The 27333-nt window shown below is 36.0% G+C and overlaps 1 protein-coding gene across 1 annotated transcript in view; it reads right to left on the bottom strand.

Moving 5' to 3' along the window:
* The window catches only part of CFAP47 (cilia and flagella associated protein 47), a 374219-nt gene that overhangs the window by 255665 nt on the left and 91221 nt on the right, over positions 1 to 27333 (bottom strand). The window contains exons 23-25 of the mRNA XM_066250539.1: positions 18042 to 18136; positions 8296 to 8455; positions 45 to 240 (exon numbers count right to left, since the gene is read on the bottom strand). Of these exons, the coding sequence (XP_066106636.1) occupies positions 45 to 240; positions 8296 to 8455; positions 18042 to 18136 (451 nt within the window). The remainder of the gene's footprint in view (positions 1 to 44; positions 241 to 8295; positions 8456 to 18041; positions 18137 to 27333) is intronic.

The raw sequence follows: 27333 nt of genomic DNA on the forward strand, positions 1-27333 counted from the left end.
AAAACACACAAAGAAAATATGGTAAATTCACATTAAGCATTTACCTGTAATAACTTTGAGGTAAAATTTTGATCTCCATCTCAGTTGACAAATTCAAAGGAGCAGGGGTGAAAAGTACGAAAGGACGGTCAAATAATAACTTGGGCGATTTTATCTCTCCGACCAGGTGTAACATTTGATAGCAAACTGGGATATTATTTAAACGTAGAGGAATATTTGCTGTGTATTTTTTAGGCAGAACTAAAAGAAAAAAAATTAAATATTTTAGATTAGTTTACACCAAAAAACATACACATAATTTAAATATTACTAAGTATTAAAATGTACAATAAAGTTACAGTTCAATGTAGCAGAACAGATTACCCAGAAACCGGATTTATCCTGCCAAGGAATTTAAGGCATGTAATGAGGAGTCATTGATATAAAAATCTTTCAGTGTGCACTATGTCAAAAAATAGAGCAAGTTTTCTTAAAGTAGATTTTCATTATTATAGGAAAAACACATGTAGCTGAGAAAACAGTACAACAGGACTTTTCTTATTGTTTTCTGTGTGTTACCAGGAGCTACCCATTTCTGTAGTACATACAGTACGGAAAAGACGTCAGACAATTATTATAACGATCTCAAGAGACTACTAAGAAATGGATGTGCTGAGAGGAAAGAAATATGCATTCTCCCAGGTTTTTTTAATTTATGAAGGGTTCCAGGGTTTACTGGCTGATTTCACCTGGTAGGAAAAGACAAGAAATTGCCATGTTTCTCACTATCTAATGCAACTTACTATGAGGAAAGACAATTTGAGTTAGACAAAAGGGATGAGCATAGGGGGCTGCATGCTAGCCCTGGAGGACAAGTTTCATCACAGCAAGTTGCCAATGCCCTTTAGACCCAAATCCCGAAGTCTATTATCTCAAAGGAGGAAAATGTGATCTGGTGAGTATAAACTCAATGTGTTATCTTAGAGTCTAAGAACTGGACACTAGAGTGGTCCGGCAGGGATCAGGGTTATTAAGGAGACCTGTGGCCCTGGCCAGTTTGCTCAGTGGTAGAGCATCAACCTGGCATGTAGAAGTCCCAGGTTCATTTCCTGGTCAGGTTATAAAGGAGAAGCAATCATTTGCTTCTCTTTCTCTCCCTCCCTTCTCTCTCTCTTCCCTTCCTGCAGCCATGCCTTGATTGATTCAAGCCCATCTCCCCAGGCGCTGATGGCTCCATGGAGCCTCTACCTCAAGTGCTAAAAATAGCTTGGTTATGAGCATCTGCCCAGATGGGCAGAGCATTGGGCCCAGATGAGGGTCACTGGGTAGATCCTGGTCAGGGCACATGTGGAAATCTGTGTCTCTATCTTCCTTCCTCTTAAATTAAAAAAAAAAAAAAAAGGAGACCTGCTCAGAGGATGAGAATGTTCTGGATGATGCAGAACCATGTTCAAAAGTGACACTGTGAACCATAAGCAAAACCAATGGTCTCACTGAACTGATAAAACCCACATGTTCACTCTGTACTGGATGCCTTTACTTGTTCAAATAAACCTTTTCCTTGTTCAAAAAATCTGGGCTCCTTGGAAAATGGGAGGTGGCTGGAAAAGGTAGAGAAGAGAGGCTTCCTAATAATGATGACAGATGTCTATTAGAAAGACTATGTGAAAATATAAAAGATTGTATCTGCACTTTGATCTGACAAAATAAGTTCCAATAATTTATGTATTTAAAGCATTGTAACTCTCTTGGATACGGATAGTTTCATTTAATGAATCTGATACGGTTAAAAAAAATTTTAAGAAAAAATAACAAATTTTAGAGTCAGGCAAGGTTTTAAGACTTATTGAATTCTAAATTTTGAATGGATTATTTCAAGATTATTTCTGGGTTTCAGACCTATTAAAGGTTTCTGGGTCACAGGGAAATGGCTTCGTTGTGTAACTTATGAGTACAAGGGATTCAATCACACTTCTCTCTCATTTGAGATGTAAATTATATAAACATCTTACAGGCATTTTTTTTTTAACAATTAGGTTCAGTTCCTAAGGAGGGAACCCTAAATTTGACAGCTTGGGCTCAGCTCCATACTGAAGAAAAAAACAAATGGAAATGCTTCTTATTTCATTCTAGATTGTCCAGTCCATTTCATCTGGATCTAAATGTTGGTAGGAACATAAAGGAAAGGCTCTCTATTTAAACACAGAAGGTGGCTTTGCTGAACTATTTCTTTCAGGACTTGACACAGTAGATACTGAGGAGAAATACACAGAAATATACAATGAAACCTCATTATTTTAACAAAATAAACCTCAGAATGCAGGGACTACTGGATGTATATTATCATATTTTCAGAGTTCTAAGCAGAGGTAATAAAAGATGAAACATTTTAACCCTATTAATCACAGTATCCATGTACTTTTTCTGATGTATAAAACTAAAACAAATTACACAGTGCCATGCTAACAGATGTGAGTGAGACATGTTCATGCAACATCATGCTAACAGAATACTATTGAGGAAGAAAACAGAGTTCAAGGAACTCTCTAGAACAGGGGTCCCCAAACTTTTTACACAGGGGGCCAGTTCACTGTTCCTCAGACTGTTGGAGGGCTGGACTATAAAAAAAAACTGAACAAATCCCTATGCACACTGCACATATCTTAAAGTAAAAAAGCAAAACGGGAACAAATACAATATTTAAAATAAAGAACAAGTAAATTTAAATCAACAAGCTGACCAGTATTTCAATGGAAACTATGGGCCTGCTTTTGGCTAACGAGATGGTCAATGTGCTCCTCTCACTGACCACCAATGAAAAAGGTGTCCCTTCCGGAAGTGCGGTGGGGTTGGGGGGGGCTTGATAAATGGCCTCAGGGGGCCGCAAGCGGCCCGCTGGCCATAGTTTGGGGACCCCTGCTCTAGAAAGCTTAAAAGCTATGGCACATTCTTATCATGGCTTTTCTATTGATCACATAGCTAGCTGTGGGTATTTTACTTTGATTGTCACATGCATAAAACACAGTGGTGTCCTAAAAATTCTGATACAAGTGATTTATTGAGAGTGCTCTCAGGAGGAGCCTGTAAGTAAATGAGGAAGCAGAACTGGGCAGGGCAGGGCAGGACAGGGCAGGGCAAGAGGCTATGAAAAGGTGTGGTTTTAGAATCCAGATTCAGCCTGATCCCATAAGGAGTTCTGGGATGAATTCACCAAGAGATTGTCCCACCCACAGGAGGGAGTGGGCAGGACCACCTGAGGTAGTGGTGGTGGTGAAACTTAAACTCCTAGACATGTCTGCATGAGATATCTTCATTCAGCCAAGGGGACAGACATAACCTATCAGGAACCAACACCTGCAACTAAGCAATGGATAGGAAAGCCCAGTCATGAGACTCTAGATAGAGCCAAACAGCATATACAGCAGAATGCAAACTTAATATTGATTTACAAGGAAAAAAACTAGGAAGAATAACAGGTAAGATACTATAACTCCTTCTAGACAGAAAAAAAGCTTGGAAATGGCATTCCATATGCTTATTCCATTATAGAACATAAACTAAATAAGCACATGCTTTAAATTAGAGAAAATAGCAATACAGACTTTCTCAATAAAAAAAAAAATATCTTCATAGCTGATTTTTTTTTCAAGCACCTTCCTGCTGTTGCTTTGTTCTGGTCTGCTTCAAGAAACTGGTTGTCAAAACCCTTACTTCCTGAAGCTCATTACCAAGAAAACTCTGTTCTTTTTTCTGCAGCAGGGATTCTCATGCTGCGAATTTTCTAAGGCATGTGCACCCTGGGTGCCAGGCTTGGAAAACACTGAGGCTATTTACATGAAGACAAAAACAAGCTCACCCGTGGGGAGCTAAGAGTTTAGCCACATAAATTAGATTCAAAAATAGTGAGTAACTGAGACTCAGGAGGAACTAGAGATTCATTTAGAGACCAGTGTGAGTCACATATACTAATCACATTCCAGCGTCCGTCCCTGTGGCAGTCCAAGCGAAGGACAAGAAGGGCAAGTGAAGAGTAAGAACCACCCCACTAGAACTCTTCGAAGCCCTGACAGTGTCAGGCAGCCCTGCTAGGTGACCAGCATATCAGGGTCTAGCCAGAGTATGATCTTTTAATATCCAGTTGAATTGTTTGCTAGTATTGTTTTTCAATTCATTAATTTTTAATCTTCAGTTTGCGAGTATTTTGTTGCTCATTTTTACACCAGTGTTCATCAAAGATATTGGCCTAATTTCATATCATCTCCTTGTCCAGCTTTGGCATCAAGGTGATGAAATGAGTCTGAAAGGGGCCCCTTCTCTTCAGTTTTTCCTAGAATTTGAAAAGAATCCATATTACTTCCTTAAAGATTTGGTAGAATTCTCCAGTGCGGCTATCTGGTCCTGGGGTATGCTTTGCTGAGAAATGTTTAATTGCTGACTCAATGTTCTTACTAGTCACAGGTCTGTTCAGACCATGATCTTTAAAAGCTATTTTAGAAGAAAAAAGCTTCAGTTTTTAACAAGGAAGGTAACAACTGAACACACAAATAACTAAAGTATGATACAAGTATATGTTAAATATGTTCAGCTGATGTTAGAGGGAATAGTGGAAATAGTACATCTGAAAATCCATTCTTCAGTGAAAGCAATGACAATACTGCTAGAGTTTTAGATTGTCACAGTTGCTTCAATAAAATAGTTTGGCAGTTTCTTAAAATGTCAAATATCAAATAATCCTAGGACCCAACAATTCCACTCCACAATATATGGCCTAGTTAACAAAAACATGTGTCCACGCTAAACTATACAGAATGTTCATAACTGTTACTCATAATAGACAAAAAGTAGAAACAATCCAAATGTCCATTAACTGAATGGACACTGAATGTCTTATGAATAGAAAATATGTGATATAGCCATACAACTATTTGACAATCAAAAGGAAGGAAATACTGATTCATGCTACAACATGGATGGGCCTTGAAATTATTATGCTATGTCAAAGAAGTCAATCACAAGAGGACACACGTTGTATTACTCTATTTATATGACATGCCCACAGTAATGATATTCTAAGAAATAGGAAATAAAGTAGTGTTCAGCACTGGCTGAATGGAGGGGATACAGGGAGTAACTACTAATGGGTATGGGCTTTCCTTTCTCAGGTGATGAGTACGTTCTAAAATTAGACTGTGGTGATAGTTGCACAACTAAACTACCATATTGTATACTTTTAAAAGATGAATTTCATGGTGACAATCAAATTTTAATAAAGTTGTATTTAGGAAAATTATGCTTTAAATACAATTCAAAGTATAACTATAAAACAATCCCATCTGAGTGTGAATTATGTCTTTCTTAGGGTATCTGAGGCAAAACAGAAGGCATCTTTTTGAAATCGCTACTAAAGAAAAGTTAAAAGGCTGTATTCAGTGCCTTGTGAGCAAGGAATAGTAAAATTGTCTGCACTAGAAGAAAATAAATGGTGGTAACCAAAGATGCTATCCAAGTTTCAACTCAAAAGTCTTCTGTAACTCAACCCCAAGTCCCCAGAGATTTCAGTCTCTGTCCAGTTGTTTGACCCAGACAAACCCAGCACTCTTACCCAAACTGCTAGCTTTGATCTGCTAGAGACTTGCCTCATGTTTCTTTAATGCCTTAGAGATGAAGAAATCTCTAGAAATGATTTAAAAATGTGAGGAACTGAATGTTGTATAACCTTTTACATAGCACCCAAACTGAAAATAAAATTCCAAATTATTTCAGCAAACTCTTGACATATTGAGAGTAAAAGGAAACTCACAGTATGATTTTTATTTTATCTGTGGCTGAGTTCACTGATATTCCTTCATCTTAGAGCTGATAGGAAAATATATTTTGAAGTATTTTTAAAGGTTTAAAGATTATCACAAAGAGAATAGAAATAAGAGGTATAGTATGTCCAACTAAAATTTGATCAATACATATAACTTAAGAAAAAGTATAAGAAAATATAAAATTGCATGAAATAAATTTCTAACACAAAATATAAATAAGCCACATTAGACAAATTTTTCATAACATCTAAATATACAAAGCAAAACTATTGAAATCAAGAAAATTTTTAACAAACTGACATAACAACACGTCAGACAGATTACAGTAACAACTATAATACAACTTTAAATGTAATTGTAATGTCTAACCTTGTATTAACAGATTCAGGAGGAAGATAAGGAGTCAGAGGAGAGGGGGAAGAGGAAAGATATAAATATTGTAAATGAAGAGACAACTTTAAGAGTTACCATAATTTTATATTATTAACAATTGCTTAGAAAACAATGTAGAATAATATTTGAAAAACTTCCAGCTCTAGCCAGAGAAGTTCAGTATAGAAGTGCCAGATAAAATATAAATATATTCCTTTAATGTAGTGATAGTTAATTTAAAGGAATAATGAAAAAAATCTCATTACCAATAATGATGCATATAAAATAAAACTTTAATTACTGAAAAAAAAATATTCTCTGAAGTGAAAAACTCAATTATGTGCCTTTTTCTAGAAACTAGATAAAAACAAACTACAGTTCATTTCCAAAAGTAAATGTGTAAGAATTGCCATGCAGTTCTGTAACAGATACTTAATGAGAGAAAATTTGTCATACTAATTATAAAATGATACAATAAAATTGCTGTAATTAAAAAAAAAAAGCCACCAGAAATGAAGTGAAGATATAGCTAAATAGAGATACTAGCCAGCTTCCTCTAAAGCAGGGGTCGGGAACCTATGGCTTGCGAGCCAGATGTGGCTCTTTTGATGGCTGCAGCTGGCTCACAGAAAAATCTTTAATAAAAAAAATAATGTTAAAAGTATAAAACATTCTCATGTATTACAATCCATTCATTTCCTACCGCTCATGTTCATGGTTGCAGGTGGCTGGAGCCAATCACAGCTGTCCTCCGGGACGACACCAAATTTTTATTGGATAATGCCTAACGTACACGGGTGGTTATATGGCTTTCACGGAATTACATTTTAAAATATGTGGCGTTCATGGCTCTCTCAGCCAAAAAGGTTCCTGAACCCTTCCCTAAAGTAAGTAATCCAAGAGCACAAGCCAGATGATGCAATTTCTTTTCAGACTGAGCTTTGGAAGGCCCATACTCAGTGGTGGGATTCAGTCAGTATGCACCTATTCCTGTTCGGCAGAACTGATACTTAATTTTTTGTTGAGGTTGGCAAACCAGTTGTTAAAATGGCACTTGTAATCACGGTTCTCTCTAAGGCGGGTGCCTGGCTTGCCGGCCATGTAACAATCACAAATTTACATTCTTTACTCTTTTTTAATGTTCATCTGTACCACAGAGTATTCTAAGAGCTCATAGTAATGTTTATTTCATCCATAGGGGAAAAAAATTGCAAGTGGAGACACTACTAAAGAAGCAATATGGCAATACCTTAACAGTTTTATTTATTTTTTTGTCAGGTATTTAATATTTTTTCATTAAAGTTTTAAAACCCTTTCTTGGCCCTGGCCAGTTGGCTCAGTGGTAGAACGTCAGCCTGGCGTGCAGGAATCCCAGGTTTGATTCCCAGCCAGGGCACACAGGAGAAGCGCCCATCTGCTTCTCCACCCCTCCCACTCTCCTTCCTCTCTCTCTCTCTCTTCCCCTCCCGCAGCCAAGGCTCCATTGGAGCAAAGTTGGCCAGGGTGCTGAGGATGGCTCCGTGGCCTCTGCCTCAGGCCCTAGAATGGCCCTGGTTGCAACAGAGCAACGCCCCAAGATGGGCAGAGCATCACCCCCTGGTGGGCATGCCGGGTGGATCCTGGTCGGGCGCATGCGGGAGTCTGTCTGACTGCCTCCCTGTTTCCAATTTCAGAAAAATACAAAAAAATAAAAATTAAAATAAATAAAACCCTTTCTTATAATCTACTTTTGTGTACCTCTTTTTTTGTTCTTATTTAAGTTTGAAATGAATAAAATAATAAACTACCTTTTGATGTATCTTCTTTTTATACTTACAATGGTCATTAGGGCAGAGTATCGGTTGTTAATTATTTGAATCCCACCATTATTCATAATTATTGCATTCACAATATCCCATGGGCTATATATCAGCCCTATTTGATTTGAGAGAGGATTACAATGGAATTAATACTAGTAGGTGAGAATCACTGGGAGCCATTTTTTTAGGATGATTAACAGAAAATTCTAGTAAGAAACTTCTTAAAACTGTTTTAAAAACATATAACAAAAAATTAAAATTTTGTATACATGATAAAACAATGTGGTAGATAAACTGAAATATCAACAACAAATATAGGAAAAACTACTTACGTGGACAAAAAGTTATGGAAATACTATACTCTTCATCTGGTTGTAGAAACCCATCCAGTTCACTAAATTTGAATATGCCACGTTGGAAAAGTCTACTACTTTTACTAATATCCAGAGTCCAATCCACAATGCGTGTTGAGAAATTATGTAAGACAAGATCCTGTTAACACCGAAAACATAAAAGAAGCAATTTATAAATATTATAATATGCAATATGAAATTTAGTTGGCATTACCATACCAAGTTGATGAGCCTATGAATGAAGTGACGCCATTAAAGTGATAATCATACGACTGATCAATCAGTGGCACAGTGGATAGTGTGTTGGACTGGGATGCGGAGGACCCAGGTCTGAAACCCTGAGGTTGCCAGCTTGAGCATGAGCTCATCTGGTTTCAGCAAGGCTCACCAGCTTGAACCCAAGGTCTCTGGCTTCAGCAAGGGGTCATTGGCTCTGCTGTAGCCCCCAGTCAAGGCACATATGAGAAAACAATCAATGAACAGCTAAGGTGCCACAACAAAGAATTGGTGCTTCTCATCTCTCTCCCTTCCTGTTGTCTGTCTCTATCTGTCCCTCTCTCTGTCTCTGTCACACACACAAAAAGTGATAATCATAGGCCCTGGCCAGATAGCTCAGCAGTAGAGTATCGGCCCAATATGTGGAAGTCCCAGGTTTGATTCCTGGTCAGGGCACACAAGAGAAACAACCATCTGCTTCTCTACCCCTCCCCATATTCATTCTCATTCTCTCTCTCTCTCTCTCTCTCTCTCTTCCCTTCAAACAGTTTGAGCACGTTAGCCCTGGGAACTGAGGATGGCTGTGGCCTTGCTGAGCAACAGACAATACCCCAGATGGGCAGAGCATCAGCCTGTAGGGGGCTTGCTGAGTGGATCCTGGTTGAGCAGGGCACGTGCAGAAGTCTGTCTCTGCCTCCCTGCCTCTCTTAATTAATAATAATAATAATAATAATAATAATAATAATAATAATGTGATAATCATAAATACAGTGTTTTAAAAGTGATGTCAGGCAAACAAAAGGATAATTTTTTTCATAGCTTATTAACAACTATGTAAAGTACACAAAAGATAAGAGACTGAGGTTAAACAAAACTACCAAAATAGTGACATTAGCTAGCAAGGATGCAGAGTAACATACAATTTCGTTTGTAATTATGAGAATGCAAAATGGTGCAGCCACTTTGGAAGACAGTTTGGCAGTAATCCCATTCTGAAGTATTTACCTAAGTGAACAGAAAATTTATGTCCATACAAAAATCTGCATGTGAATGTCTTTTGTTTTTTGTTCTGTTTTGTTTTGCTTTTACAAGAGAGGGGAAGGGAGAGTAAAAAAGAGAGAAATGAAGAGAGATGAGTAGCTTTAACTCATAGTTGTGGCACTCAAGTTCTCAATTGCTCCTAATATGTGTCTTTACTGGGGGCCTCCAGCCAAGCCAGTGACCCTTTGCTCAAGCCAGTGACCTTGGACTTCAAGCCAGAAACCTTGGGCTTCCAGCCAGTGACCTTTGGGCTCAAGCCAGCAACCATGGGGTCATGTCTATGATGCCACACTCAAGCTGGTGACCTCAGAGTTTCCAATCTGGGTCCTCAGCATTCCAGGATGATGCTCTGTCCACTAGTGTGCCACCACTGGTCAGGCTGTATGTGAATGTTTATAATAGCTTCGATCATAATCACCAAACACTGTTAGAAAAAAACAAACAAGATTTCCTTTAACTAATGAGTACATAAATAAATTGTGGTACATCCACACAAAATAAATGAGTGATATATTCATAAAATGATAAATGATTATGTAAATATATTTTGCTAAATCAAAGATGTCAGAACCCAAATGGCTACAAATTATATAGTTAAGTTAATTACCTGTCACTCTGGAAATGCAAAATTATATAGATAGAAAAAAAAATCAATGGTTGTCAAGTGCTGGTGTGAAGAGAAACAGTAGACTACAAAGATGTTACACAAAGAACTTTTAGTGTGATGAAACTGTTCTGTATGGCACTGAAGTGGTAGAAAAATTATTCCATAAATTTTTCAAAACCCATAGAACTAGAACTATATAATATAAAGCATGAACTTAAAAGTATGTAAATTTTAAAAAATCAACCAAGATGTTGGGATTCCCAGGATGAACTGCAAACTATGACAAATTATATTACAAAAGTATAAAATAACCTCACTGATGTTATTGGGAAATAGGAGGAATGGCCAAAGTTAACTTTGGAAAACTACAGTTAGACTGGAAACTACAAAGCTAACAAAGCTAAACACAAAAAGGTCCTCTTTATAAACACTATAATTGGTAAATGTGTTAGCATTCTAAAGGCTATAGGTTAAAAAATATGAATCTTTTTACTAGTACACTATGGTTAAAACACAGTTAAATAAATAAGAGAAACAGATTTCTGTCAGAGAAAGGAGTGAAAAAAAAGCAAGAAAGAGTGGAATGAACCTTGCCATGCTGAATTAGAGTCACAGCTGGAAATCTGTTTGAATTCACATTGAGAGAGTAAAAGAAGAAGATAGACATACAAAAGATAGATGGACAGATAATTACAGATGTATGTGGTAGATAGATGATAAATAGAACTATATAGACAATCATAGATATATGTGTATTCGTGGGTTAGTATACACACAAATATTTCCTTGCTCTATTTGCCAAAAAGTGTCTAGAACATATAACATCCCAGCAGCACATAGCACTCTTACTGCACAGATCTTGGGTTTCTAAATACCATTCCCCATAAAATAGACTGATGTTTCTCAGCAAAAAGACTAATTCTAGAGCTTGAACAAATAAAACGGATGAACATGACCAGTGGTGGTGCACTGGATGAAGTGTTGACCTAGAAAGTTGAGGTCTCAGATTCAAAACCCCAGGATCACCAGCTTAAGTGCAGGATCACTGACATGATTCCAAGGTCACTGGCTTGAGCCCAAAAGATGAGGGCTGGAGCTCAAGGTTGTTAGCTTGGGCAAAGGGTCACTTGTTCGAGCAAGAGGTCACTGGTTTGGCTTGAGCCCCCCAGTCAAGGTCCATGTGAAAAGCAGCCAATGAACAACCAAAGTGAAGCAGCTACAAGTTGATGCTTCTCACTCTCCCCCCCCCCTTCATGTCTCTCTCTCTCTTTCTCAAAAAGAAAATCAATTAAAATAAAAGATGGGCCTGGGCCATTTGTAGTAACAGAGAATAAGAGAATGCTTTAAAATCATAATGATGAGAATATGCCAAAGGTCCAATCTGAAAGAGCTCTTAGTGGCCAAAGTTGAAACAATTTTAGCTAAAAAATAAATTATAATACTGAGTTATAACTGACAGTATAAAATAAATATATGTGAGTTCACAGCAACATATTATGTAATTAAATATATAAACAAATGGAGAGAATGCTTTTTCTTACAGAAAATTTCCAAAAAGTATTCTCCTCCAGGAGGTTGAGCTTGACCCTATACCCCTTGAGTATGGGCTGAAATGAACAACTCACTTCCAAAGTATAGAGTGTGGAAAGGAAAGAAATGGAAACTTGATATATATACTAAAGTCATGTTGTTATCATGTACCCCCTTCACATGATGTGACAAAAAGAATGTTTTGCCTCCCTGATATTCTCAAAACCTATGGAAAATAAGAACTTGGTCTAGTCGGGATCTAAACATCATTATATATGAACCAATATGGAAAAATTTACAAGAACTGTTATGGGGAGGGAAAGCAATGTGTAGAACATGGTGTACAGGGTTATATATGGATGTATTTTATTTATATATATGTATATATATATATATATACACACACACACACACACACACATATATATATATATATAATACATACATGTGTAAGTGTATATGAATACACACTCTCACGTTCATGGACAACCATTAAAATTGCCTATAAAACACCTGAAATGGTTGTGGTCCTTGGGGAGGAGAACGGAGTAGCTGGAAAACAGCATAGGAGAAGGGAGATATACTTTTTATTGTATAATGGCATATAATTTTGTATTGTAGAATTTTGTACCATACGTGTACACCTGTTCAATAATAAATAAATAAATGGAATTTATATCTCAATTTAGTTTACATTTTTTGACAACTAGAGACTGAACAGATTTTTATTTACTAATTGGCCAATTTTATTTCTTATCTCATGATTTGCCTTTTCATGTTCTTGCATAAGATTTATCTTTTGGTATTTTGTTGAACGGAGAAGCGGGGAGGCAGAGAGACAGATTCCATCATGTGCCCAACTGGGATCCACCTGCTATGCCCACCAGGGGGCGGTGCTCTGCCCATCTGGGGTGTTGCTCCATTGCAACCAGAGCCATTCTAGTACCTGAGGTAGAGGCTATCAAGTCATCCTCAGAGCGCAGGCCAATTTTGTTCCAATGGAGCCTTGGCTACAGGAGGGGAAGAGAAAGAGAGAAAGGAGAGGGAAAAGGGTGAAGAAGCAATGGGCGCTTCTCCTGTGTGCCCTGCCCGGGAATCAAACCTGGGATTTCCACACGCCGGGCTGACGCTCTGAGGCTGAGCCAACTGGCCAGGGCCAAGATTTAACTTTGTAAAGCTTCCCACAAATAATATTAAAATCTATAAGCATTTTGGGAAAACATATGATATTTCATAAAGTAGAGCTGCATGCTACTATGTGACCAAGCTTTCATCTAAGGAAATGCTGTTACAGCTTACACCATTGCTGCCTAAGCAATCGGTGATTTCCCTTGGCACCAAACACAGCAAAGGAAATCCACTGAGGCTCTAAACCGTTTCCACATTTGAAAAGCTACAGCCATAATAAATCGTGGAGAAGAATTTTTTATTTGGGGATCTAAAAGCCAATAATCATTAGTCTTTTTTTTTTTTTTTTTTGGTTTATGATGCATACATGTAAGAGACAACATTACAATGTCATACTAAATTGAAAATAAGAAATAATCTTCCTAACGCACCTTATAACAAATATTACACTTAAATATTAAGGAATTTAGAAGGTGCATGCTGCTTCTGTGGTCACTTTTCTCCTCATATTTTTTAGATATATTGAAACTATGTGGTGGTTTTGTCTAAGGCATTCTTCTTTTTCCCTTTTTATTTGATAAAGTATAATCTTGGTTTCCAAATACCAAGTTTCTCCAGTAGGACAACTGGACTGAAAAGAGCCACAACTGAGTAGACATACAGGAACCTTTCTAAGGTCTGGGAGACCCCAGAATAACATCACCTTCCTGCTGTCCTGTCAACCTCCGGCAATGTGGAAGATCTTCACTGATTTAAACCTTGCTCTGGACAAGTGAAAAGGGATTTAAAATATCCATTTCAGAAGTGTACTGTAAAGATTAAATTAATAACATGTAAAGCTCTTAGCATGACGGCTTGCAATAGAAATATACGTAACAAGTTGTGGTATCATGATCATCAAGAAGATGAAAACAAGAATGTGGCAATTTATCAAGGTGAAGGCAGAATAGACACAGAAACCATACCCGAATCTGCATACCACAATTCTGGGAATGTGAAGGTCTTTAAATACATATTTCCTGACAAGTTTCAGACTAACAGAACAAAACAAAAACCAGCCATTTTGCATGCTACTTCAAGTAGCACCTCACCACAGAGGTCATACATATATACTGTTTCCTCTTCACATCAATCATAGAACACCACAATTGACACAACCAACCAGAGAAGGATGAGTATTTGTAGAAGGATGAACAATGAAGGACATCAGGGTAAGTGACTAACAAAAAGGAATTCACTGTAAAACATTTATTTAGCTGCTTAACTTTCTCCAAAGTTAAGCAGCAAATTACCACATGACCCAGCACATCTACTCTAGGTATACGCCCAAGAGAACCGAAAACAGAACTTCTAGTAGGCATGGAGCTTTTGGGGGTGATGGGAATGTTCTGAAATGAGACGGTGGTGATGGTGGCTAAACACAGTGAACATATTAAAAACCACTGAACTGTACACTTTAAAACGGCAAATGGTATGTTATGTGAAATCTATCAATTTAAAGAAAAGAAATGAATTCACAGATCGCTCCAAAGATGACCCATATTTAAGATTAGGCACTGTAATTTGGAAGAATGATTTTATGCTGTCCATAGAAGAAAAAAGCAGATGCAAAAATAGCACAAAAGACAAGTTAGACACAAATTAGTAATAGTAAAAATAAAGAAAAGGAAAAAAGGAAGGGAAAAAAAGAACATTTTAAATAATATGTCAGACCAGTACTCTTTAAAATTGTTAAGGTAGTAAAAAAATTAGCAAGACTGAGGGCCTGTCACATATCAGAGAAAATTAAATGCAATATAGAATCCTGGATTGGGCTCTGGGACTAGAGAAGTACATTAGTGAAAACTTGGTGAAATTCAAATAGAATGTGCTGTTTACTTAATATTGTACTAATGTTAATTTCTTCATTTTGAAAAATGTTCTATAGTTGTATAAATTGTTACCATTGCAAAAAGGACTGTGAAAAAATACAGAACCTCTCAGCACTGTAATGTTTTGATAAATCTGGGCAATATGGGGATGACTGAGTGCAGACTTATCTTTCCAATGCAACATATACCATTAAAGTAAAACCTTAAACCAGTTTTTAACTAACTTTAATCTTCAAAAGTTTGAAGAGTACAGAATGACCCATACTATTGCGACCACAGCACAATAATGTATTTTCTTTCTCTCTAATGCATAATTCTTCTTATTATTATTATTATTTTTGACAGAAACAGAGAGAGAGAGTCAGAGAGCAGGACAGATAGGAACAGACACAGAAAGGGAGAGAGATGAAAAAGCATCAATTTTTGGTTGTGGCTCCTTAGTTGTTCATTGATTGCTTTCTCATATTTGCCTCAACCAGGGGGCTACAGTGGAGCAAATGACCCTTGCTAAAGCCAGCAACCTTGGGCTTCAAGTCAGTGACCATGGCATCATGACTACGATCCCATGCTCAAGCCAGCGACCCTGCGCTCAAGCAGGTGAGCTCATGCCCAAGCCAGATGAGGCCTTGCTGAAGCCAGTGACCTTAGGTTTTGGAATGTGGGGATCCACGTCCCAGTCCAATGCTCTATCCACTGTGCCACCACCTGGTCAGGCTTCATGATTATTTTAAAATGTTTAAAATTGAAAAATGAATCAATTTTACTCTGAATATTTTAGCACTTAAATATTTATTCCTAAAACAGCATCTTTTAAAACAGAAGGTGAGCATGAAATCATACTATTTATATGAATCATTTTTCCATTATGAAACTGAAGAAATGGTATAGGATATCTAAAATAATATCTACTTTCCATATTCTATCCTAATAGAACCAATACAGTTAGTTATAGAGAAACATTGTTTAGTTTGTTTAGTATATGTTTTATAATTTTATCAAAATAATATTGGACATAGGTTACACAGCTAGCTCAAAAATGCTCATAAAAACAGAGCTCTCCCATTCAAACCTACTTCTTCTACAGTTCTGCTTCTCAGAAGCAAACAGTTTTAGACAACTCTAATTTAGATTTTCTAAAATACCTAGTTGCACCTTATTCTAAACATGATGCTGATATGACTTCAGGTTATTTTATGGCTGCCTTAACAAATACCACATAGTGGTTTAAAACAACACAATTTTTTTATATTACAGTGTTGTAACTTAGAAGTTCAATCACATTACGTATCAGCAAAGTATCTTTTGCAAGAAGAGGGAATATATTCACAAATTCTGGGGATCAAGGATTAAGCAGGCCCTGGCCGGTTGGCTCAGTGGTAGAGCGTCGGCCTGGCATGCGGGGGACCCGGGTTCGATTCCTGGCCAGGGCACACAGGAGAAGCGCCCATTTGCTTCTCCACCCCTCCCTCTCTCCTTCCTCTCTGTCTCTCTCTTCCCCTCCCACAGCCAAGGCTCCATTGGAGCAAAGATGGCCCGGGCGCTGGGGATGGCTCCTTGGCCTCTGCCCCAGGCGCTAGAGTGGCTCTGGTTGCAGCAGAGCGACGCCCGGAGGGGCAGAGCATCGCCCCCTGGTGGGCAGAGCGTCGCCCCTGGTGGGCGTGCCAGGTGGATCTCGGTCGGGCGCATGCGGGAGTCTGTCTGACTGTCTCTCCCTGTTTCCAGCTTCAGAAAAATACAATAAATAAATAAATAAATAAATAAATAAATAAATAAATAGGATTAAGCAAATTTGGAGGACATCATTTTGCCTGCCACATGACTATTTCATGATTTATCAGATTCAGATATCATGTCTTGACTGCCCGCCAGTGAGGACTAGGATCTAGCTCCTTTGCATTACCTCCACTCCTCTTTCCACCTTTCAATTTTGGATATTTGTGCTATTTTAATTTTTCCATCAGTCACCTGGAAATTTTAAACAATGTATTTACAGCTTTAGTTCATTTTCTCTCATCTTTACACAATTCCCTTTAATTCTTCACCATCTAAGAGGTTTCACTCCTCTTCCTCCTACCATTCCCAACTGTTTTGTCAACTTAATCTTCACATACACATTGTCTATATCATGCACATCACTTTACACATAATATATTATATATGATCATATTTTAATTCTGCTACATAAACATCTTGACCTCTCTGTATTATATATTTTATTCTGACTTTGTAAATATTAATGCCAAATCCAAATAGTGTATTAGATTCACAGTTCCTTCTCTGTGGGGCCAATGGTCAGTCCTTTCTCAATCAAGAGAGATGACTCTCAAGATTCCAAGTGAATAAAATTACAATTATATAAAATAAGCTTGTGCTAATAAAGGGATTGCTTTTGTCTGGAATTCAAACCAATTCATTTGACTAAAGTTGACAAGGTCTTTGCATCCTTGAAGTTATATGACAGTCTTACTTTTATGCTTGAAACAGTCACATTTTAAATTCAGAAGAGATCTTTTATTCTCTAACAATTGCATATACACTCAGCTATTATTTTATGGATACAATATTAAATATTTTCTCCTGATAATTTGTCTTCAAGCTACAAAGGTTCAAAATGTATTTTAGGAAAAGCAATGTACAAGGAAAAAAAGAAAACTACAAATACAAATTTCTACAGTATATAAATGAGTTCTTCTTATGAATTCTCTTACTTTTCTTTCTAGATATATTTATAATTAGAAGACAGGCAGAAATACCTATTAAGGAAAAAGTAGATTATCACAGAAGTCACTTTATTATCTAGCTACACTTTTTCAGGTTTTATCATTGCCTTAAACCACATTTCCTTACCTGTATGAAACATATTTCATATTGATTTTAATCACAGCTTCCATTCGTATAAGGAGACAGGGATAACTTGGTTCTATTCAAAATATTTATATATACATATTTAAAATAAATGGCTTTATGAGTGTTTGTATACTTTCACAATGACTTCCAAGAAATATGAGGTATACATATACATATATACACACATACACACATAACATACAGGGTAGAGCAAAAGTAGCTTTACAATTGTGAATATGTGAAAACAGTCTAGTCTTGTATTATTACTTATTAGTCATTGTATTATTTTCCATATGAACTATAAACCTATTTTTCCCTACCCTGTATATACATACTTCTGAAAAATATGATATATATATATGTGTGTGTGCAAATTATATATATATAAGTTCTCTGAAAATGAAAGTTTTCTTATATGCTTCATATTAACTCAATAAACTAAAATTTATCATCAGAAAAACAGTTGTAAACTGCACCATACATACCTCAGTTTTTGTGACCTTAGTCTCGGGATATACAGTATGTGATGGAATATCAAACATAAAATCAGTGTTGGATAATCTCACTGGTGATTGCAGTACTATGAGAAGAAAGTAAACAGACTGATAAAATAGTAATTGATATAAGCTCATAGGTGATTCTAATTATACCTTTCAACAGGAAGCAATAAAATACAGAATTATTTTCTATTTTGATATTCCCAGCCAGACAAAAACTTAAATTATAAACATTTTTAGAATATCTTGGTTTATCATATCTATAAAATTCCAACTTTTTACTTTTAATGGTAATAAAAGTAAAATTAAAAAACCTTGAGACAATAAAATAATATTAATGTAAGAACTATTGAGCTAAGAAAAGTGTAAACAAAACTAAAATGACTTCCATACTAGAGCCTGACCAATTTGGTACAGAACTGAAAAGAAACATAGAAGGAAAAATTATGGGACTAAAGGAAATATGTAGATTGCATATCATAACATTCATACATGAAAAAAGAAGATGGCTATTTTACTGAAGGTTTGAATTGGTGGTCTGTAAAAATACATTAGAGAAGATATTAGCTGCTGGCATATCTTTTTAAAAAAATTATTACATTTATTGTGGTGACATTGGTTAATAAAATTATATAGGTTTCAGGTGTACAGTTCTATGACACAATATTTGTATATTGCATTGTGTGCCTAAGTCCAATCTTCTTCCTTCACCATATATTTGACACACTTTATCCTTTACTATCTCCCCACCCCAATTCTCTCTGGTAACAATCAAACTGTTGCCTGTATCTATGAGTTTTGGTTTGTTTTTCTTGTTCATTTGTTGCTTTCAGTTTTATATTCCACATGTGAGTAAAATCATATGGTTCTTAACTTTCTCTGTCTGACGTTTTTCACTTAGCATGATATTCTCAACATACATCCATGTTGTTGCAAATGGCAATATTTCATCTTTTCTTATGACTGAATAGTATTCTATAGCATATATATACTATATCAGGGGTCGGGAACCTATAGCTCGCAAGCCAGATGTGGCTCTTTTGATGGCTGCATCTGGCTCGCAGACAAATCTTTAATAAAAAAAATAATAATGTTAAAAATATAAGACATTCTCATGCATTACAATTCATTCATTTCCTACTGCTCATGTTCATGGTTGTGGGTGGCTAGAGCCAATCACAGCTGTCCTCCGGGACAACACCAAATTTTTATTGGATAATGCATAACGTACACAAGTTGTTGTATGGCTCTCACAGAATTACATTTTAAAATATGTGGCATTCATGGCTCTCTCAACCAAAAAAGTTCCCGACCCCTGTACTATATCTTTCTTATCCAATCATCTACCAAAGGACACTTTCATTGTTTCCATGTCTTGGCCACTGTGAATAATACTGTAATGAACATAGGGGTGAATATATCTATGTGAATAAATGTTTTCAAATTTTTCATGTAGATACCCGGAAGAGGGGTTGCCTGGTCACATGGTAACTCTATTCTTAATTTTTGAGAAGTCTCCAAATTGTTTTCTGTAGTGGCTGCACCAGTTTGCATTCTGACCAGCAGTGAATAAGGGTTCCTTTTTCTTCTCAGCCTCTCTAAAACTTATTACTTGTCTTGTTGGTAATAGCTATTCTTTTTTTTTAATTTATCTTTGTTTTATTGATTTCAGACAGAGAGGAAGAGGGAGAGGGAGAGGGAGAAAGAAAGTGAGAAACATTGATTTGCTGTTCCACTTATTCATGCATTCATCAGTTTATTTCTGTATGTGTCTGACGGGGAATCAGACCCACAACCTTGGCATACAGTGACAATGTTCTAACAAACTGAACAAACCAGTAAGGGCAATAATAACCATTCTAACAGGTGTGAGGCAGCATCACATTGTGGTTTGATTTGCAATATCCAGATATAATGCAATCCCCATCAAAATCCCAATGACATTTTTTTTAAAGAAAGAGAAGAAAAAAATCATCAGGTTTATATGGAACCACAAAAGACCCCGAATAACCAAAGCAATTTTGAGAAAAAAGAACAAAGCCAAAGGTATGTATCACACTCCCTGAATTCAAATTATGCTACAAGTGACAATAATCAAAACAGTATGGTACAGGAAGAAACACAAACATACAGAACAATGCAACAGAACTGAGAGCCCAAAAATAAACTCATACATACATTTTATATGTGTGTGTATGTGTGTGCACACATATATGTGTGTGTGTGTGTGTAAATAATTTTCAAAATGAAGCCAAAAACATACAATAGAGAAAAAAAGCCTTTTCAAAAACCGGTGCTGGGAAAATTGAAAAGACAAATGCAAAAGAATGAAACGAGACTGTAATTTTCACCATAGGCAAAAGTTAACTCAAAATGGATCAAAGGTCTAAATATAAGACCTGGAACAATAAAATACATAGAAGAAAACATAGGTACCACACGTATAGACCTTGGCCCTAGGGTTTTATGAATTTGAACTCAAAGACAAGGGAAATAAAAACAAAAATAAGTGAATGGGAGTTAACCAAACTAAAAAGTTCCTGCACAGCAAAATAAACCAACAAAATAAAAGGCAACCAACCAAATATTTGTAAACAAAAACTCTAATAAGGAGTTAATATCCCAAATATATAAAGAACTCATATGACTCAACAGCGAAAAAACAAACAATCCAATGAAAAACTTAGCAGAGGACCTGAACAGATACTTCTCCCAAGAAGACATACAAAATGGCAACAGATATATGAAAATATGCTCAACCTCACTAGCTATTAGTGACATGCAAATCAAACCATATCTTTTTAATAGATTTATTATTAGAGACATTTTAGATTCACAGAAAAACTGAACAGAAGGTATAGAGATTTCCCTCATGCCCTCTGTCCCCATGCATTCATAGTCTCCTCCATTACCACCCTTCTTCACTGCAAAGGTGCATTTGTTTATAACTGATAAACCCACAACGACACAACACTAAAATCCAAAGCCCACTGCTAACATCAGGGATCTCTTGTAGTGGTGTACATTCTATAGATTTGAACAAACGCATACATAATGTTATGTATCCACAATTACAGTGTCATAGAGAAGAGAATCAATGCCCTAAAAATCTGTAGTCTGCCTACTCAAATCTCTCCCCCACCCCACATTCCCTGGAAACCACTGATTTTTTATTGTCTCCACAGTTTTGCCTTTTCCAGGATGTCATACAGTTGAAGTGAAACAGTATATAGACTTTGAGATTGGATTCCTTCACTTAGTAATATAAACTTAAGGTCCATGGGATCGGTAACTGACATAACAGCTCATTTCTTTTTAGTGCTATTAACAATCCACTGGCAGAGTGTAACAAAGTCTATCCATTCATCTACTGTAGGACATCTTGGTTGCTTCCTAGCTTTAGCAGTTATAAACAAATCCACCATCAACATTTGTATACAGGTTTTCATGTGGACATTTTTCAACTCCTTTGGAAAAATACCAAGGGGCACGATTTGAGGGACTGTATAGTGAGTATGTTTAGTGTTTTAAGAAACCACCAAATGCCCTCTCCCATCATAGCAAGTAATGTATCACTCCTGTTAGCCATGTAATCTCACCAGCAGTTGCATTCCCACCAGTTCCTGTTTTTCCACATGGTCTCCAACATTTAGTGTTGGCAGCATTCTGGATTTTGTCCATTCTAATAGGTGTGTAATGGTATCTTACTGTTGTTTTAATTTGCATTTTCCTGATGATATATGTGAAGTATTTTTTATAAGCTTATTTGCCATTTGTATATCTTCTTTGGTGAGGTATATGTTCAGATGTTTGGCGCATTTTTTAATTCTTTTGTTTTCTCCTTGAATTTCTGAGTTATCTATATTTAGGATAGCAGTTCTTTCTCAGCTATGTCTTCTACAAATATTTTTCGCCCAGCCAGACGGTTGTCGTTTTTTCACTTGACAGTGCCTTTTGCAAAACAGATATTTTTAATATTACCAAAGACCTGCTTATCAATTTTTTTCTTTCAAGGATCTTGCTTTTATTCTTGTGTCTAAAATGTCATTGCCAAACCCATCTAGATTTTTTCCTGTTATCACCTAAGAGTTTTATAGTTTCGAAGTTTATATTTAGGTCTATGATGCATTTTGGGGTTAATTTTTGTGAATAATTTAAGGAACATGTATGATTCTGCTTCTTCTTCTTCCTTTTCTTCTTCTTTATTTTTGCTTGTGAATGTCCAGCTGTTAAGCAACAAATTTTGAAAAGACTACCCTCCTGAATTGCACTTTGTATACTCATTTGTCAAAGACCAGCTGTCTGCATTCCTGTGGGTCTATTGCTGGGCTGTCTATTCTATTCCATTGATCTATTTGTCCATATTTTTTCCAATACCAAACTTATTGATTACTGTACTGTTGTAGTAAAGCTTGAAGTCAGACAGTGTCAGTCCTCAAACTTTGTGTTTGTTCAAAAGTGTGTTGGCTGCTGTCAGTCTTTTCCATTTCCATATAAACATTGCATCAATCTGCCAATATCCACAAAAACAACATGCTAAAACTCTCACGGGGGCTGCCTTAAATCTCTAGATCAAGTTGGAAAGAACAGCCATCTTGACAGTATTTTCCTAGATGTGAGCATGTATTAGCATTTCATTTACTTAATATTCTTTGATTCTTTTCAAAAGAGTTTCATAGATTCTCTCATATAGATTTTGTAAATATTTTGTTAACATGGGAGTCTCATTTTGGAGACTGCTAATATCAATATAAATCGCATTTTGTATTTAATTTTAAAAACCATTTGTTGACTTTTGTATATTAACCTTACATCCTGAAATCTTAGTAGGGTTCCAAGAGACTTTTTTAAATCAATTCTTTTAGATTTTCTACAGACAATATATCACCTGTGGGGGGAAATACAGTTTAGTCCTGCTCTCTAAACTCTATAGATAATTCATCCTTCTTTTTTTAAGTGAGAGGTAGGGAGGGAGGGAGGCAGAGAGACAGAGTCCTGCATGCGCCCTGACTAGGATCCACCCAGCAAGCCCCCTATGGGGTGTTTCTCTGGCCATTTGGGGTCACTGCTCCATTGCTCAGCAAATGAGCTATTTCGGTGCCTGAATCAGGCCATGGATCCATCCTCAGTGCCTGGGGCCAGCTTGCTCAAACCATTCGAGCCATGGCTGCAGGAAAGGAAGAAAGAAAGAGAGAGAGAAGAAGAAGGGGGAAGAGGTGGAAAAGTAGATGGTCACTTCTCTTGTGTGCCCTGACTGGGAACCCAACCCGGGACTTCCACATGCTGGGCCAATGCTCTACCACTGAGCCAACTGGCCAGGGCCAATTCATTCGTTTTAAATTGCACGTTGTGAATTGTGTGATAAAATCTCATGGCATCACATTCCATCCTGCTTGAGACATGAATCTTCCCTTTGTCCAGTCTATCCATGCTGTAAATTCTCCCAGCTTGTTAGTTACTTAGTAGCCATCACAATTAGCAGATCGACTGTCACAGTGTCACATGTGCACATAACTCTTATTTTACTCAATAATGCCACATTCATATAATTTTTATTATAGTGTATTGCTATAATTATTCTATTTCATTATTGTTGTTAACCTTCCATGGTGCTGAATTTATATATTAAACTTTATCATAGGTATGTATGTACAGAAATAAACAGTACACATAGGATTCTGCACTATTTGTGGTTTCATGCATCCACTGGGAATCTTGGAACTTATCCCCTGTGGATAAGGGAGAACTACTGCAGAGAAAGCACTGCTATTCATCTGAGAATACAAAACCTCAGTGATAATGGCAAAGTTCATGAACATATAATTTACATAAGAAATATATAATAGCAAAGATAGAAATCGGTAATCTGTAAGCAATTAATGAAAGAAAAATGGAAATAATATACTTTTAATCACATAGAAAGATACCCAATTTCTTTACTTCAAAGCTGGTTACAGTTTGTACTGAAGGAGGGGCAAAAGAGTACAAATCTTCACGAAAGCCTTTTTGAAACATTCATCAAGAGCTTTAATATGTATATACTTTAGAAGGAATGCAGCAAATTCAGAGAATCAACAAAAATGATCTCAATAAAAAAAGAACCATATGGTATCACACATATTTGGGGGCTAACAGAGAGGCCTGAGGGTGGATGAAGAAGGTAGAGGGGGTCAAATATGTGATGGAGGGAGACTAGACTTAGGGTGCTGAGCACAGAATACAATCTACAGATGATGTATTACAGAATCGTACACCTGAACGTTACAATGTTATTAGCCAATGTTACCCTAATAAATATAATTAAGCAAAAAATTTAAATAGAAAAATTTACCATACATAAAAAAGTTCACTATTACAATATTTACTTTAATAAGAAAATAAATGTGTTCAGGTCCTCTTCCCACTTTTTAATTGGATTATTTGCTTGTTCATTGCTGAGCTTTTTGAGTTATTTATATATTTTGGATATCAATCCCTAATCAGAGCTGTTGTTTGCAAATATCATCTCCCATTTAAATGACCGCCTATTTGTTTGGTTGTCAGTTTCTTTTGCTATGCAGAAGCTTTTTAGTTTAATATAGTCCCATTCGTTTATTTTTCCCTTTATTTCCTTTGTCTTTGGGGTCAAGTTCATAAACTGTCCTCTAAGGCCAAGGTCTATGAGTTTAGTACCTAGGTTTTTTCTACGTAATTTATTGTTTCAGATATATTTAGGTCTTTGATCCATTTTGGATTAATTTTTGTGGGGACAAACTGTATCTAGTTTTATTATTTTGCATGTGGCTTTCCAGTTTTCTCAGCACCATTTATGGAAGAGGCTTTCTTTCTAAAAGATTATTTGTCCATATATATATGGTTTTATTTCCAGGCTCTCAATTCTGTTCTATTGGTCTGTATGTCTGTTTTTCTGCCAACACCATGCTATTTTGATTATTGTGGCTCTGCAGTATAATCTGAAGTCAGTTAGTGTGGTGCCTCTGGCTTCATTCTTTTTTTCTCAGGATTTCTTTGTCTATTTGGGTTTTTTTAATGGTTCCATACAAAGCTTGTAATTTTTTGTTCTATTTTGTTAAAAAAAATGACATTGGGATTTTGATGGGAATTCCATTAAATTTCTATGTTGTTTTGGGCAATATGGCCATTTCAACTATGTTGATTCTTCCAATCCATGAATATGCAATATTTTTCCATTTCACTGTGTCTTTTTCAGTTTCTTTCAATAACGTTTTTAGTTTTCAGTACATAGGTCCTTCACATCCTTTGTTAAGTTTATTCCTAAGAATTTTATTTTTTGTGTTGCTATTGTAAAAGGAATTTTTTTTTTTTAGTTCATTTTCCAAAATTTCACTGCTGGCATATAGGAAAGCAATAAACTTTTGTATATTGATTTTGTATCTGTGACTTAACTGTATTGGTTATTGTTTCTAAGAGTTTTTTGGTAAAGTCTTTGGGGTTTTCTATATACAGGATCATGCCATCTGCAAAAAGTGATACCTTTACTTCTTCTTTCCTGATATAGATGTCTTTTATTTCTTTCTCTTTCTTGATTATTCTGGCTAAAACTTCCGGAACTATGTTGAATAAAAGTGGAGAAAGTGGACAATTTTGTCTTGTTTCTGATTTTAGAGAAAAAGCATTCATTTTTGTACCATTCAGTATATTAGCTGATGGTTTGTCATATATGGTCTTTATTATGTTGAGTGTTTAAAACATAAAGGGATGTTCTATTTTATCGAATGTCTTTTCTGCATCAAATTGATAGGATAATATGAATTTTGTTCTTTGTTTTGTTGATGTGGTGTATTACGGTGATTGATTTCCATATGTTGAACCATCCTTGTGCTCCTGGCATGAATCCTCGTTTGATTGTGATGTATTATTTTTTAATGTGTTGTTGTATTCGTTTTACTAGTATTTTGTTTAGGATTTTTGCATCTGTATTTGTTAGAGATATTGGTCTGTAGTTTTATTGTGTGTGTGTGTATGTGTGTGTATTGTCCTTGCCAGGTTTTGGTATAGGGGTTATGTTGGCCTCATAAAATGTGTTAGGGAGTATTACTTCTTCTTCTATATTTTGGAAGACTTTGAGAAGAATAGGTACCAAAATGTCTTTGAATGTTTGGTAGAATACACTAGTGTAGCTATCTGGTCTTGGACTTTTGTTTTCTGGGAGGTTTTTGATAGCTGTTTATATTTCCTTTCTCCTTATAAGTGAAAGTGTCCCTGATAAAAGATTGGATAAAGAAGATGTGGTACATATATACAATGAAATACTACTCAGCCATAAGAAATGATGACATAGTGGCATTTATGATAACATGGATGGAATTTGAGAACATTACTATAGTAAGTGAAATACGTAAATCAGAAAAAGTTAAGAACTGTATGATTTCACACATAGGTGGGATATAAAACTGAGACTCATGGACATAGATAAAAGTGAAGTGGTGACCAGGAGGAGGAGAATGTGGGATAGGGGAATGTGGGGGAGAAGTGGGGGAAGGGTATAAGGAGGGATAAATATAAGGTGACAGAAAATGATTTGACTTTGGGTGATGGGCACACAATGTAATCAATAGTTCAAATGCTATAGAGATGTTTACCTGAAACCTATGTACTCTTGTAGATCAATGTCACCTGTTAAAGTTAATTTTCTAAATAAAATTTTAAAATAAAGAAAAGAAAGAAAAAAGAAAAAGAAAAGAAAGAGAAAAATAATAAAAGAAATGAGAAGGAGAGTAAAAGAAAAGAGAAGAAAGAGAAAAGAAAAAAGAAAAAACCTAAATGCCTCTGATTATGGTTAAGTACAGATACTTACTGGATGAAAAAGTCTGCAATAGTTACCAGTCTTAATTTATATATTTAATAAGGGCCTATAACTTCCAAGTAAAAGTTCATATTAAGAGGTAACACATTTCAACTTAACATAGGCAATAAGATGCCAACTATATTAAAAAATAAACTGATAAAAGCAAAGTAAAAAACAAAAGTAATATACCAAAATATTAACAATATTGTGTCCTGAATATTCACATTGCGGATAACATTTACAATATTTCCATATTTTTCAATTTTCCATAATGATGAAACACTAATTTCATGGAGCCTCCCTGCCAACTGCTAATTCTTAATTCTGTATTTTAAAGGGGAGCAAAATAAATATTTTGCATATGCTACCTTAAATGAGGCTTCCCTTATTAGGTGACAAGTATAATTATTAACTGATCATAATTTCATTATTGACAATATCAGAACTATAAAAACAAAATATAGTATCAGA

This window comes from Saccopteryx bilineata, chromosome X (assembly GCF_036850765.1).
Source record: "Saccopteryx bilineata isolate mSacBil1 chromosome X, mSacBil1_pri_phased_curated, whole genome shotgun sequence".
NCBI lineage: Eukaryota > Metazoa > Chordata > Mammalia > Chiroptera > Emballonuridae > Saccopteryx > Saccopteryx bilineata.